At 44.1% G+C, this 13,188-nt stretch overlaps 1 protein-coding gene across 4 annotated transcripts in view; it reads left to right on the forward strand.

Annotated features, from left to right (window-relative positions):
- LOC310914868 (annexin A2) overlaps nt 1–13,188 on the forward strand; it is a 59,733-nt gene that overhangs the window by 27,407 nt on the left and 19,138 nt on the right. The window contains exons 1-2 of one of the 4 annotated variants that reach the window (XM_083871335.1): nt 7,617–7,678; nt 12,460–12,519. In XM_083871335.1, the coding sequence (XP_083727461.1) occupies nt 12,472–12,519 (48 nt within the window). In that variant the 5' untranslated portion in view covers nt 7,617–7,678; nt 12,460–12,471. Of the gene's footprint in view, nt 1–7,616; nt 7,679–8,514; nt 8,618–8,643; nt 8,668–12,459; nt 12,520–13,188 lie in introns of those variants that run through there. The other 3 variants (XM_083871336.1, XM_083871337.1, XM_083871338.1) reach the window with 3 other exon arrangements.

A 13,188-nucleotide genomic window follows, 5' to 3' on the forward strand; every position in this document is an offset into this window, starting at 1 on the left:
TTCAGGCCTGTGCTTCTGACCTGAAAAAACAAGTCTTAGCTTGCCTGGCAGAAATTAATCTCTTGGTAGCAGCCACTCAATCAACAGCTTTTGAAGTCAACTTTCCTTGACTTAATTTTTCTGTAAAGCTGTAAGATGCCACTTGAAAGAGCAACAAAAACACCAGTGTAGACAGTACTGTGTAATTAGGAATCTGTGACATTCCTTTGTCTTGCAAGGCATCATTCATTCCCAGCTAGTACCTCAGCTGATCCTAATTTAGATAATGAACTTCAGATCATGCAAGAACTTTCTCAAAATCCTGTGGCTTATGTTATTTTGTTCTAAAACAAAGTTGATAGGTTTTGAATCACGCCACAAAAAAACAAACAACCTTTTCTTACTATTTCATAGAATCATTGATTTTAATTGAAAATTTCCAGCTGTGTTCCAGAATGCTGTAGAAATTGTATGTTGACTTCTCTCAATCAGCTTCTCCCTGTAAGTGATTTTAAAATTCATTTTCCTGGGTCATTTCAGAGGTGGCATGATGTTAAACAACAGGGACATAATTTTTACAGTATGTAGTTAGCAGCCTGCGGATTTGCCATAGGAACCTGATGTGTAAGCATTTTTAGAGTAAGTTCAGGTGGTGCTTAATTAGATTCCTTGAACCTTTCAGAATTATTCCCCAGAATTCTTAAATACATATTTAAGGTGTGACAGCCTCCCCAGTACTTCGGCAGAGGCCAAGAGACTAATCCAAACCATGGGACTGTTTGTGTTATGAGTCACTAAAGTGGAAAGAGCTCATAATGATGGGAAACAATGAAGCAGAACAGACTTAAAGCTTTTAACAATATTCCTAGGAAAAAATTCCCTGAGGGCTTTTGGCAGCTTCCATCTTTTGTAGCTGTTTCTGTCCTTTGGCAAGACAGGCCAAAATCTCAGTGGTGATTATTCATGCTGCTCTGTTGTGGGTGATGTCAGGGGCTCCTACGTGCACTGGTAATATTTTCTACAGAGTTTTCCAGTGTGGCGGCTGCCTGGGGACGTTATTTTAGAGCTGGCAGCTGGGATAGTTTTAAGCACTGTGATATCTAAATGGGTTCAAAATCTCTTCTTAATGTTGTAATATAGCCTGGTAGCCTGTTTATAGCAGCAGCACTGTGCTGATATTAGCGAGAAAGCTAAATTTGGCATAGTGGGTTTGATTTTGAGATTTGAGCTTTTTTAGCCAGTTAAAGGATTAGTTCTAGGACCAAAGACAACATGATACCTGGATTTGGATGGAACTGCAGCTCTCCAACCCAGAGTACATTAAACTGTGGTTGAGGGTATTCATGATAACCTGAGAACAGAAAGGAAACTTTAATATCTGATAAGGCTTTACAGTCCTGGTTTTGTCTCAGACTGTTTGATCTTAGCGTGAAAAGGCAGCTGGCCCTCGAGCAGGGCATCAGGAAATCCCCAGAGACTGAGGAAATGCACTGAAACATGGTTACACACATAGAGACACTGTTTGTTTCTATATCCTGCCACTCTTTCATTCAGTGTAAGGACGCTGGAGTTTATTCAAGCCTCCAATACCAGTACAAGGGGTTTGGCAAGTATTTCATTTCTGTGTTTGTGTGTATCTAGGAGACCTCTCCTAGTCACTAGATGATTACTCCCATGAGGCACTCTGAAAAACCAAACTGCTGGTGATTCACAGCTGAGGTTAGAAATGGACTTGAGCTCCAAATACAAGTAATACTCAGGAGAAACATATGCCAGAGGAATTCCTTTTCTAGGTTTTGCTCCACTTGTTATCTGAGTTGCTGGTTTACATTTGTTCCTGATGCACATTCCTGGCTGTATCTCTGTGTCCCTTAATGTGCAAACCTCTCTGGCTTACTCTAGTTCTCATGCCAGAAGGAGAGAAGGTGCAGTAGCCTGGACTGAGTCAGGAGGAAAAGCACATTTGAAGGTGTTAGCTGTGTCAGCTAGGTGAGAGTAATACAGGGATTTGCTTCCTTCTGAGCATCTTGACAGAGCACAGATGATTCCATGTTGTTTGCCTTGAACAATGGACAGTGCAATGGAATGCACCACAGTGACCTGAACTTCATGAGCTTTGCCAGGTGAGAGACTTTTTTTAGGCTGTAGGTGTGTCCCAAGACAGCTTTGCTTGTTATTAGCTTTTGTGAGTATCTAAAGGAGTTTCTTTCTGACTGTAACTATAATCATAGCTAATATTTTGCTTCGTTACTCCCTTGTCTTGATTTGGGATCCAAAGTCACTCAAGCATCTGGTTCTTTGTGGAGCCAAACTCCTTGTGCCAATAGACTGGGGGTGGAAGGATCCAATAAGATTGAAAGATAAAAGAACGAGGATGATGATGTTGTTTACACTGGTGAGGAAGAAAATATTTGAAAGTAAGTTGTGGTTCAAACTAAGAAAACAGTTGACAATAAGTTAGACTTCAAGCTAAGGTTGTAGTCAGATATGCTTGAAGGTAGCAGAAAAGGGGTGCTGAACAGCACAATTATTTCGCATATACAGAGTTGAGAAGTAGCTGAAGGCAAATCCAGTGATGAAACAGTATCAGGGTATAAAAGGAAACTTTTTGACATCACCTTCAAGATGCAGCCAACTGGTGGAGAGGTAGATGTTTTACTAGCTCTGAAGAGCATTTGCTGTCAGGCTCTGATGTGTGAGGCACTTGGAGATTCTGCATGAGAAGTAACTTCAGGGCATGTCAAACATGTCGTGTCTTTGTCAGTCACAGTGATTGCTAAAATACACCCCTTAAACAGGGTTACATCACCTTTCTTGTAACATAGACCTTGTGTGAAACAGATGAAGACAAACTAGAAACAACTGGATGAGTCTTGATTTATTTTTGTATCTTGATGAAGTAATTAATGTTGTTTACCATTTTCTTTAGCAGATAAATGCTTAAACTTTGCTCTGAAGAGTTAACAGTAGGAAGATGGGGGCTGATCAGTCAGAAGACAGCAGTCCCAGATCACCCAGCAAAGCCCAGCACTGCAGGGCAGGCAGCCCAGGGGGGGCAGTGTTTATCCTGGATGATCTGTTCATCAGCACACTGATTGTGCCCACATTCACTCTCTGTTCCCAGACTGAACCAGCCAATGCCAGCCACCTTACCTGTTAAATTGCTTCATTTGTAGAACACACACACAACAAAATACTAGAGATCTGGCCAACACAGATCATTCCAGAGATTAAGTCTTGCTCTTTAAAAGGGATTATTTCAAGTAGATGAAATTCTGAGTGGAGAATAACATTTGTGCAGGAATGTGCATGTAGTGTAGGAATGAGAGTACACAGAATAGAATTGATCCGAGGGCTTAGGTTGTTAGGTGGAGCACCTAACAAGATGTCTGGTTCCCTGGTATTGTGTTAGATAAAAGTTGGCATTGGTATTTTGGTATTCAGTCTATTTTTCAAAAACATGGGAGTACAATTCTGTAATATTTAGAGTCAACTCCCTCCCCTCCCAAACCCCCTCCCCCCCACCAAAAAAAGCCAAACAACCCAGAACACAACTCCCCCTCTGTCAAGCAAAACAATCCTTTCAGTGTTTATAGAGCTTTACTAATACAGTGTAGGTGTGCTAAGCAGGAGTCCTTCCTTCTTTCACCTGTAGCCATAGACATCATAACTTCCCAAGCTGTTACCCTGGGAACCCAACTAGCACAACTTTCAAATTATACTTAACTGTCTTTGTAACCTGTAATTACCATGAGAGGTAATAACAAATCTGTGTGTATTTGTGTCATGGCAGTTCCCAAATTAGACACAAATAACCAAGATGCAAAAACAACACCCAGAGGTCTGCCTGATCCATATGCTTATCAGAATGGAATTTATATTATCCTCTTGCAACACAATCAGGGAGCAACACTAGATAGAGGCTCAGTCACACCTAGACCAGAAAGTTCTTTCTTCTGATCCCTCCCCCTCTCTTTTAATTAAAGCAACAGGTTTAAGTAGGCAATACATATTGACAGAATTGTGTCCTTCATACCTCCAGTGTTAATGCAGTTGATTGTTTGTAGACAGCATCCTGAAAGAAGTGAGCAAGATCTGTGTAGATGGAGGAGCAAAATAGAAGTGAGAGAAAAATCAGCTGGAGTGACCCCATATGTGAGGATGTTATTGCAAAGATACACTTGGGTCAGAGAGGAACTGGAAATATTCAAGTTAAGCACATCAAGCCTCTAGTAAGTAATATGGTAAGACAATGGCAGGAAGAAATTTTGGTGAGGTAGAAGAAAATAGTAAATTGAATTGACAGAGGGAGAAAAAAAGATAAAATGAGTATCAAACAGTATTAAGCAGTAACAAAAGAATGGTAGAATTGGCGATGGTAATGTCACAGAGAGGATGGGACAAATGGACCTACAGCCTGTCCAAGAACACAGGCTGAACCTCAATCACAGAGACCATTCAGAAGAGAAGAATGAGAGGTTGGCACCATTATATCTGGTTTTCCATCCACAGAACTCTGTGCAGCCCCAGCCAAGCAAAGTGTGCTCTCTTGGATTGCTGTGTTCAGCATGTAGGAAGCCAGGTCACCAATAGGGAATTGCAGCTGAACGAGGTGCTGGCAATTTAAAATTTCTCCTTCTATGCAGATATTTTAAGGGAGTGCAGAGGCCAAACAATGTGAAAACAAATTGAAAACCTTTCTTGGCACTGCCTTACTTACTAGTCGAAGCATGTTTCTTCCAGTAAATACCTGTGAGGCAGACAGACACTGGCTTGTGGTAAGTGCAGTCCTTGTCCCAGCCCTTTTTCCAGCCTGAAGCTGACAGTAGTGCTCAGGAGCAGTGGTAATGGACCAGAACCCCTTAGGATAGGTGCTATACAAACCCTCCAAGCTCTAGGTATATTCTCAGAAATATCCTGTATGACATACAGGCTTAGGTTTCATTTTAAAAAGTGATACAGGGACCTGGCTGCTGTTTTTTCATTAATTAATTCCCTTTCCCTGTTTGGCACCTAACAGAAGGCTTTCTTGTTTGCTCAGTCTGACTGCTGCCTTTCTTAAATCTCTGGTTTTGCAGACATTTTCCTTGAAGGTATGAAGCATATATTGTATTTCCATGGGCAGGATCAGTGGCTTTGGTATTAGGGGTTGGTTGTTCTGCCAAAAGCGTGACTGTGTTTTCTGCTGTTCATACTACTTAAATTCCCCAGCTGAGACAAGTGTCTTTGATGTCAGTTGACCTACATATACAGAGAGCAATTGAGGGAATTTGTAACAGGTTTGAATGTGTTTGTATCTTCATGACTCTGAATATACTGGGGTTTTTTCTGTTGTCAGTCTTTTTTCTTTTGAAATCACTTCAGCAGTCCCTGAAGTTTGTATAAGTTCAGAGAGGCTCCTGTCTGTCTCGAACTGAGGTCAGTGTGTGATTCTGAGTTTGAATAACTGATGATGGAGTTGGATATTAGAGACATTTCTGAAGCTGTTGGTTATAATAATGGCTTACTTGATATCAAACTTTTTGCAAACTGTTCATATGAAGATTCAGTTAGCCAAAATCAATGGTGGCATATGAGCTACTTCATATTTTAAGAAGTATTGAATTATTAAAAAGATACATTTCTAAGGAAGTGGAACTAGTAGTGCCATTGAAACAGGCTGCAGTAGAGGACTGAAAGATAAATGGTTAGAGAATGATGATGTTCCTCCTCAATTCTAATATGTGACTCAGCAGATGGTATACAAAATTGCAATGTATATGTTGAAAACCCTCTCTTTATTGAGGATATTGTGGTTATGCTTTTCTGCTTTTGTATGAAGAATGTTTGATGAGAGATGGGGGTTAAAAAACTGTCCCTGAGGGATTGTGCAGCCATTAGGAGGCAAATTGGTTCTCTGGCCACATATCCCTATTTAAAGCCTCTAATGAATTCTGCAGTACAGAGTGGTTGTTACTTCTAGGACTGTAAGTATTTTTGATCTGTGAATAACATTTCCAAGTTGCCAGTGATTTTTTTTTTCCTAAGAAACCTGAAAAGCAGGGGGAAATTATTTAACTGTTAGTGACAGACAGTGGTTGAAGTAGGATAACCAGGAATTAATTTTGAAAGACGGGTTCCTTAATACACGGAGAAATAACTACAGTGGCCTTGCCAAAAACAGGGCTAATGTGTCAAACTAATGCAATATTGGCACTGACATTTTCTGACAAAACATTTCTCCATGATATGCCTTTTCCTGTGGCTGTCCCCTTCGTGTCACTTCTGTTTAACCAGAAAAGGTGTATTAACATTATTTTCACCTTCTGGAATGACCAGTTCATGTGTCCACTCTGTTGCCTCCATGTTTGAAGTCATGTGTAATATTTCCCAATATTTCTCCCTTTTGGTACTGCTGATCTTGTTTCATCCCAGCAATTACAGTGTCTCTCAGCCTGTGTTCTTGTCCCTTTTGTGTTTGCCAGCTTTGGCCACTGCTGTTTTTATGTACCTGGAGAAGCCTAAAACTTTTTAACGCCGTGTCTGCCATCTCTGTCTGTGCCTACAAAAAATACTTCTGCTAGCAGAGACAAATATCTCTTTGCAGAATCGAATTGACTGAGTGACCACATATTCTTGAAAGAACTATGTACATCTGTTCATCTGCAGGGGATTAAGAAAACCACCCTGAAATTACAGGAATAACTGCTTGCGTTGGAAGTGGGGAGTGCTTGTTTTATTCTGCAGTATTTAATGTCAATGATGTATAATTGTCCATGTTGTTGAGGTGAAAGTCATCTCGAGTGATCCAACTGGAGATCTGCAAATACTTTTAAACTATATTTATCTTCTGTTACAAGTGTAACACCTTTGACTCTATAATTGAGTTTTCACTACTCGGGCTGGAAATCAGCTTTGATTTCCTGTCCCTGTGTTGGGTGTGGTAGGCCTGTTGGGGTTATCTGAGCATGATTCAGTCAGCCTCAGAGCAGAGCTTGTGTCTCATTCTTCTAGCATTTATTGCCCGTGCCAGACGTCATTGAGGCTTCTCCCAGCTCATACCCCCTGCCCTCTGAGCACGGCTTGTGGGGGGGCAGGCTGGGCCCCACTGCACACTGCAGGGGTCTTGGTTTGCTGTGTCTGAGCGCCGTTCTCGCTCTGGGTCAGGGAGTGCCCCCGTTCGGGGCCCTGTGCTGTACCCCGAGAGCCCCAGCCCTGTCACAGCTCCTCTGCTCGGAGGAGCCCAAAGCACGGGCTGCAAACAACCACCTGCTGCCCCGGGAAGGCTGAGGCGAGGGCTGGTTCAGGCGTACGGGGCCGCTTTCCCCGGAGGCACTGGGGGTCGCAGCTGTAAGGTGGGCGGGCAGCGGGCAAGTGGAGGAGCGGGGCTGGGGGTGCGGGCTGAGCCCCGAGCCCTGCAGCCCTCTGCAGCCCTCTGCTGCTCCCGGCATCTCCGCAGCCTCGGGAGCTCCCTGGGCGTCCGGCGAGGCACGGCTGCGGAGGGAGAGGCGGCTCCTGCCCCACCCTTGCCCACCCCGTCCCTGTCCCCGTCCAACGCCGGGGCCGGGCGCGGCCGGGTGAGTCAGCGCCGTGCCGGGGGGGCGCCGGGGCGGGAAGGGCCCGCCCGGCCCTACAAAACCCCGCCCGGGCCGCCGCGGGCCCCAGCCGCTGCCAGAGCCGCCCGAGCCGCCGCCAGAGTCGCCCTGCCAGCCCCAGCCAGGTGAGCCCCCGGCGGCACCAGCGGCCCCGGCAGCGCCGCAGGGGCGGGGGAGGCGGCGGGGCCGGGCCGGGCGGCGGGCGGGGGTCGCGCCGCGGAGCCGCCGCTGCTGCGGGAGAGGAGCGGGAACGGAGCCGGCAGGATGCGGGGCAGGCAGGATGCGGGGCAGGCAGGATGCGGAGCGGGGCGGTGGCTGCCGCGGCCGCCGCCCTCCCGTGCCCGGCTCCTCTCCCTCCGGCCCTGCCCGCCTGTTACTGTTCTGTGCTCGGTTCCCCGTTGGGACAGCGGGGCCGTGGGTGAGGCAGCCCTCGGGAAGCTCCGTGCGCCCCACAGCAATTCTGGGTGTGGCGGCAGCGCTCAGCAAAGAGGAACCGGCCCCAAACTTCGTTAAAGTTCCCCAGATAGTAATTTTTTCTCGTTGTTAAGGTACACAAAGGCTCAGCTGGGTTGACCGTGGTACTGTAAGTTCTCTTCTCGGCGGGGACTCTTGCAGAGGAGCTGTGCCGGCCAGCCGGGCTCGCTCCGGGCGGTTCATTCAGTCGGAGCGAGGCTGGAATTGCTCCCGCAGACACGGCGGAGCCCCGAGCCCGCCGGGGGCAGCGGCCCCTTCGCTTCCCTTCCGTTCCCTCCTGGCCCGGGGCGCGGCCGTGGCCGCCGGAGCCGCTGCAGATGCCGCCGCTGGCCCGGGCAGCGGGAAAGCCCAGCGGGGCCGGGCAGGGCAGGGCAGGGCGGGCAGAGCTCCCCGGGCGGTGCCTTTGCCGAGCCCCGGGCGCCTCCTGCCCGCAGTGCCGGGTCGGGCCGGGCTCGGGCGGGGCTCTGCCGCCCACCCACCCGGCATGGGCAGATTGCGGAGATCCTGCTGCTGCCTTTCGACTGTGAGTCAGCTCGGACACCACTTCCCCCTCCAGTGAGGAGAGAGGTTGGGTGGAGGAGTGTTGCCAGGTATTTTTACTGAAAGAGAAGTGAAATGATTTCAGGACAGTCATGCAGAAGTGAGTTGCGTGTTTATACGTGGCAGTTTACTAATGTTTAACATTAGTTCTTATGTTCATATTCGAGTGCTGTATCTGCACAGAGGTGCAGACCCCGATGCACATGTCGAGTGAAAGACTCCTGGAACCAGTGTGCCTTTGAGTGTTTCATCCCTGTGTGTGCCTTCTGTTGCTAGAGCTGGTTTTGATAAGCAGCCCTGGTGTGAGCAGTTTCCATTGGCCGATATTTGGTGGTTTGCATTGACGGACAAAACAAACAAAAACAAAAACAAAACAAAACAAAACAAAAAAAAAAAAAAAAAAAAATCCCACCACCAACAAAAAAAGCAACTGAACCCAAACAGGTTTTCTTCTAAAGTCTCAAAAGTGAGAATAACTTGAATTTAAAGAAAAAAAAGTCCTTAATTTTGTATGTGCATGCTAGCTTCCTGGAGTGGAACTTCCTGGGTTATTAGCAATGTCTGTGGAAGAAAATGGTTCAAGTATGTTTGTGGTAGTGCAGTTTAATGGGTTTTGAAATGTTTTTCTTTAAAGATGATTTTTTTTTTTTCTCAGAACAGTGACTTTAAATGATGTGCTAAATCTTAATGGATGATCTGGGGAGATGCAGCCTGGCCTATTTGTACTCCTGCTTAGCTGTATATAAATGAATGATTTTGAGCCCTTGTTTCATTTACAGCAGAAGCTGCAGGTCTCCCTCATCTCCTGTGATAGCAGGCTTGCCCTAGTTTTTGGACACAGATGTGCTCCAAGTGGAAGAGTTTCCATTCTCTCATTCCGGGGATGCCGTTTCCTTGGCTCAGCTCTCTGGGAACACCCTTTGCTCCATCTCTGCCTCATATAATAACTGCTTCTTAAAATGCTAACACTGCTTATTGAGCAATGCAGTTGTTTGTGCATACCTGGAACTTTTCCATGGAACACAAGGGGTTTTTTCCATAATGTGTGTGAGCTGGCCCTGGAAATCAAGATATGGGGCTGCTTTGAAACATTTGTTCTTCTGTTACCAAAAGGTTTCAGGGATAAGTTGGTGAATAGAGCCTGGGCCAGTGTAATAACAGACCTGTAAACTAGTGCTTTCTGGAAGGGCTGAGGACAAAACATGCCATCTGTTTTAGCAGAATCCTATGATTCAGGATTGTGTAATATGCATTTAGAAATTGGTTGTAGCAACTTGCCTTAAGGTATTGAAGTATTAGTTTACAGCTGGAAGGTAAAACCTGATTCCTTTCCATGTAAGAAGAACAGGCTAGTGCAAGTATTTTCTATTTACATGTTCAGACCCATCCAGGACTTGTCAAAACTGCATCAGATAAAGCCAGTCCATCAGAGAACAGTGAAAGTCTGTTCCCAGAGTGCTTTACAGAGCAGGGTGTGACAAGAGCTGTGTTTGTTCTCTGGGTAAAAAATCTTTCTCTGCAAAGCCTTCTGCAAGAACTCCCCCTTTTATTTTCCTTTTGCCAACTTGCTGTTGATGGGCAGTCAGTTACTACGGCATTGTTGTGTTTTGGTGATATGAACCTGGAGTTCCAGCTCTATGTGAGGGTGTGTTAGTTCTGTTCCTGGACTCTGATCAAGTGTTTTGTTCCAACAAACCTGATTCCGTGTGGTTTTTTAATTGATTTAGAAACAGTAGTCTTGCAAAAAGCTATTCAGTGATTTATTTTTTTTTCATGTGAAAGGTTATGCTGCAGTTGCTTTGCTTCAGCTCTCACTGGTGTTTTCTTTGTGACAGGAAAGACTAAAAGACTTGAGTTGCTCATCTTTGGTCATTCTTGAAATACTGTCAGAGTACAAAGGTCTCACAGATAGGCTCTTCATTTTATGGAGTGTAAACATTAGGAATTTCATAATTCAGGAATATATCAATCAAGCCTAACCAGCATGATTAATAATGCCAACAGCAGGTAACAGCTTATTACAACTTCTGCAGGCTGTCTTTAAAGGCCTGGGCTGGATTTTAACTCTGAAAAAACATTTAATCTCAAATATATCAGGGCCTGACTGTCATTTTTGTTCTTTGTCTTCTTTTTCTTCCCCTGGAATCTTACTTCTTGTGGTAAAGAAATACAGTTGCTTTTGTTACTTCAACCTAGATTGTTTTAGAAGATGGAAGATTCTCTTTCTGTGTTCTAAGTGAGGAAATGTGACATAACAGCAGTTACACTACAAAAATACTGTGATTTTACTGCTGTGTTTTATTCTTGTAGCACTAGCTCTTTTTGCCAAAAGTAAGGATTTCTTTGCTTTTCTCTTTACAGGAGTTAAAATTAGGAAGAAAAAAAAAAAAAAAAAAAAAAAACCCACAAAAGAAAACCACAAAAAAAAACCAACAAAGAAACACAACACTTTTTCTAGAGTTTTAACCAGATCACCATTATTAAAAAAAATATTTCAAACTTTTCTGGTTCTTCTAGGAAATTGGCCTGGGTGGCTGGTACTGAGGAAACCCCCATCCTATCAGGAGAGTGACTCATGGAGGATTAAAAACCATCTGAAAAGCAGCAGAAAGGCCATAGCTAGGACTGGCTGCACAATAGCTGGGAGTTGTCTGGGGAGGCATGGAGCCAAGGAACTGGGCTGGGGAACCCTGGCAGTGTGGAAGTGAAGGGTGTGGCACCCAGCAGAAATCAGGGCAATTTTGCTCTCAGGCTCATTTATCAGTTAGTGGAATGTCACTGGTTTGGAGGTGCTGCTGCCCTTTCTCCTCTCGTCTCCTAAACCAGCTCTTTTCCCTGTGTGATAATGCTCTCTGCAGCTGGATTGTACAGGTCCTGGGAAAAAAAGCTTTCATTTCAACAGCAAATAATGTTTGCTGCAGGTGCCATCCTGAGTGACTGGATAGCAATGTGAGTAGCAATGTCTGTGCTCTCTGTAGAGAAATTTGAGAGCAGGGTTTGGGGAGTGCATCAAGCCTTTTATATTGCCTGTGGCTTACAGCCTTTGGGAAAGCTTTTCTTAGCTGAGAGACCCTTTCACTAAAACAGTAATGCACCTCTGGCAAACTCCCTGACCAGAAACCAGAGTTTAAAAAAGGTGAGGTATTGTAATGTAAGTTTATCACATCAATGTTTAATTTCTGCAATGTATGTAATCCATCTCAGGGTTGGGGTTTTCCCTGGTTTTTTACATATACAAGGAAGATGTTATTCAGATCCTGGCAATGGAGCATTGATACTGATTAACTTGCCACAATGGCTCTTCTTTTTGGAACTACCATTTTAAGATAGTCCCTGTTACCTCATCTCTAATAATTGTGTTACTAAGTGGTGTTTGTTTTGGAGAGCTACAACAAAACCGCAAGACCCAGGGTGAAAGATTAAACAGGGTTATGGTTTTGTAAAATGCCTGCAAAAAAAGAAATAATTCCACTGCATTTCTGGAGTATTTGAGGAATTGGGAATGTGATTTAGCTGCTACTACTTGTTGCTGTTCTTTGACTTGGAAGTGGACCAAGCTATAATGTTTCTGAATCATTTTCCTGGTACTGAGTTTTCCTGGTACTACTACCACCTTGGCAACTCTGATTCTCAAATTCCTATTTAAGTACTTAAAATGCAGAAGAAATGCTTGTTGAAGGAATTTTTATTGAACAATGTAATGAAGACCTCTTGTTGCATTATAAATGGTGGCGTGGCTTGGGAACTCTTAAATCTTCTTTTCTGCTTGGTATTAGCAAATCCTTTGGACTGTGTCACTTGAAGTGCTGCAGTGCTTCAAGACTGGTGTGACACACTGATGTAACTGTAAATATATTTAATTCTACTTTGTCTTTCTTTTCTCTTCCTCCAGCATTCTTTCAAGATGTCCACTGTTCATGAAATTTTAAGCAAGCTCACCCTTGAAGGAGATGTAAGTATTATTATCTAAACAAGAAAAGTTTGTTTTAGTTAAATGTCTCATCTCATTCCTTTTACAGGACTCTGCACCAACAATTTTACTGAGCTGTGCAGTTTACAAGATTCCACACATCTCTTAAACTTTTATTGGCTAAAAAACTAATCAGCAGGGATCAGTTTTCATCCACAAACCAGCTGTAAACCATAGAACAGTTATATGATTTAATGAGAGTTCCTCTAACTGGCCAGCAGCACGAGCAGCATCCTCCTGCTGGGCCTTATCAAAGAGATCACAGGGCAAACAATGTCTGGTTTGCATCTGTGTCCCTCTTCCTCCCAAAGGAATGAGTGAGTTAAGGATGAGAACAGAAGATGGAAATATGTTCAGTTTTGCTCATACCCTCTGAATTTTCCCCCCCCTCAGTTAAAAATGGAGAACAATATGAGAACAAAAATATTTGGGATCTAATTCCTGTAATGGTTATCACCAAAACCAAGCTAGCTCTTGAAAACATTTATTTTCTCAAACTTATTTTCTCATTTTCTGTTTTAGTTTTGATTGCCTATTTTTCATCACATCTGCACTTGGTTTATAGTTTTATTGAAATACCAGAAAGCCACAGTCTTTGTTTGATTTCTTAAGTTGCAGTTAGATGGTCATCTACCATCTGTGTGGTATCAG

Source organism: Zosterops lateralis, assembly GCF_965231275.1.
Source record: "Zosterops lateralis genome assembly, chromosome: 13".
Taxonomy (NCBI): domain Eukaryota; kingdom Metazoa; phylum Chordata; class Aves; order Passeriformes; family Zosteropidae; genus Zosterops; species Zosterops lateralis.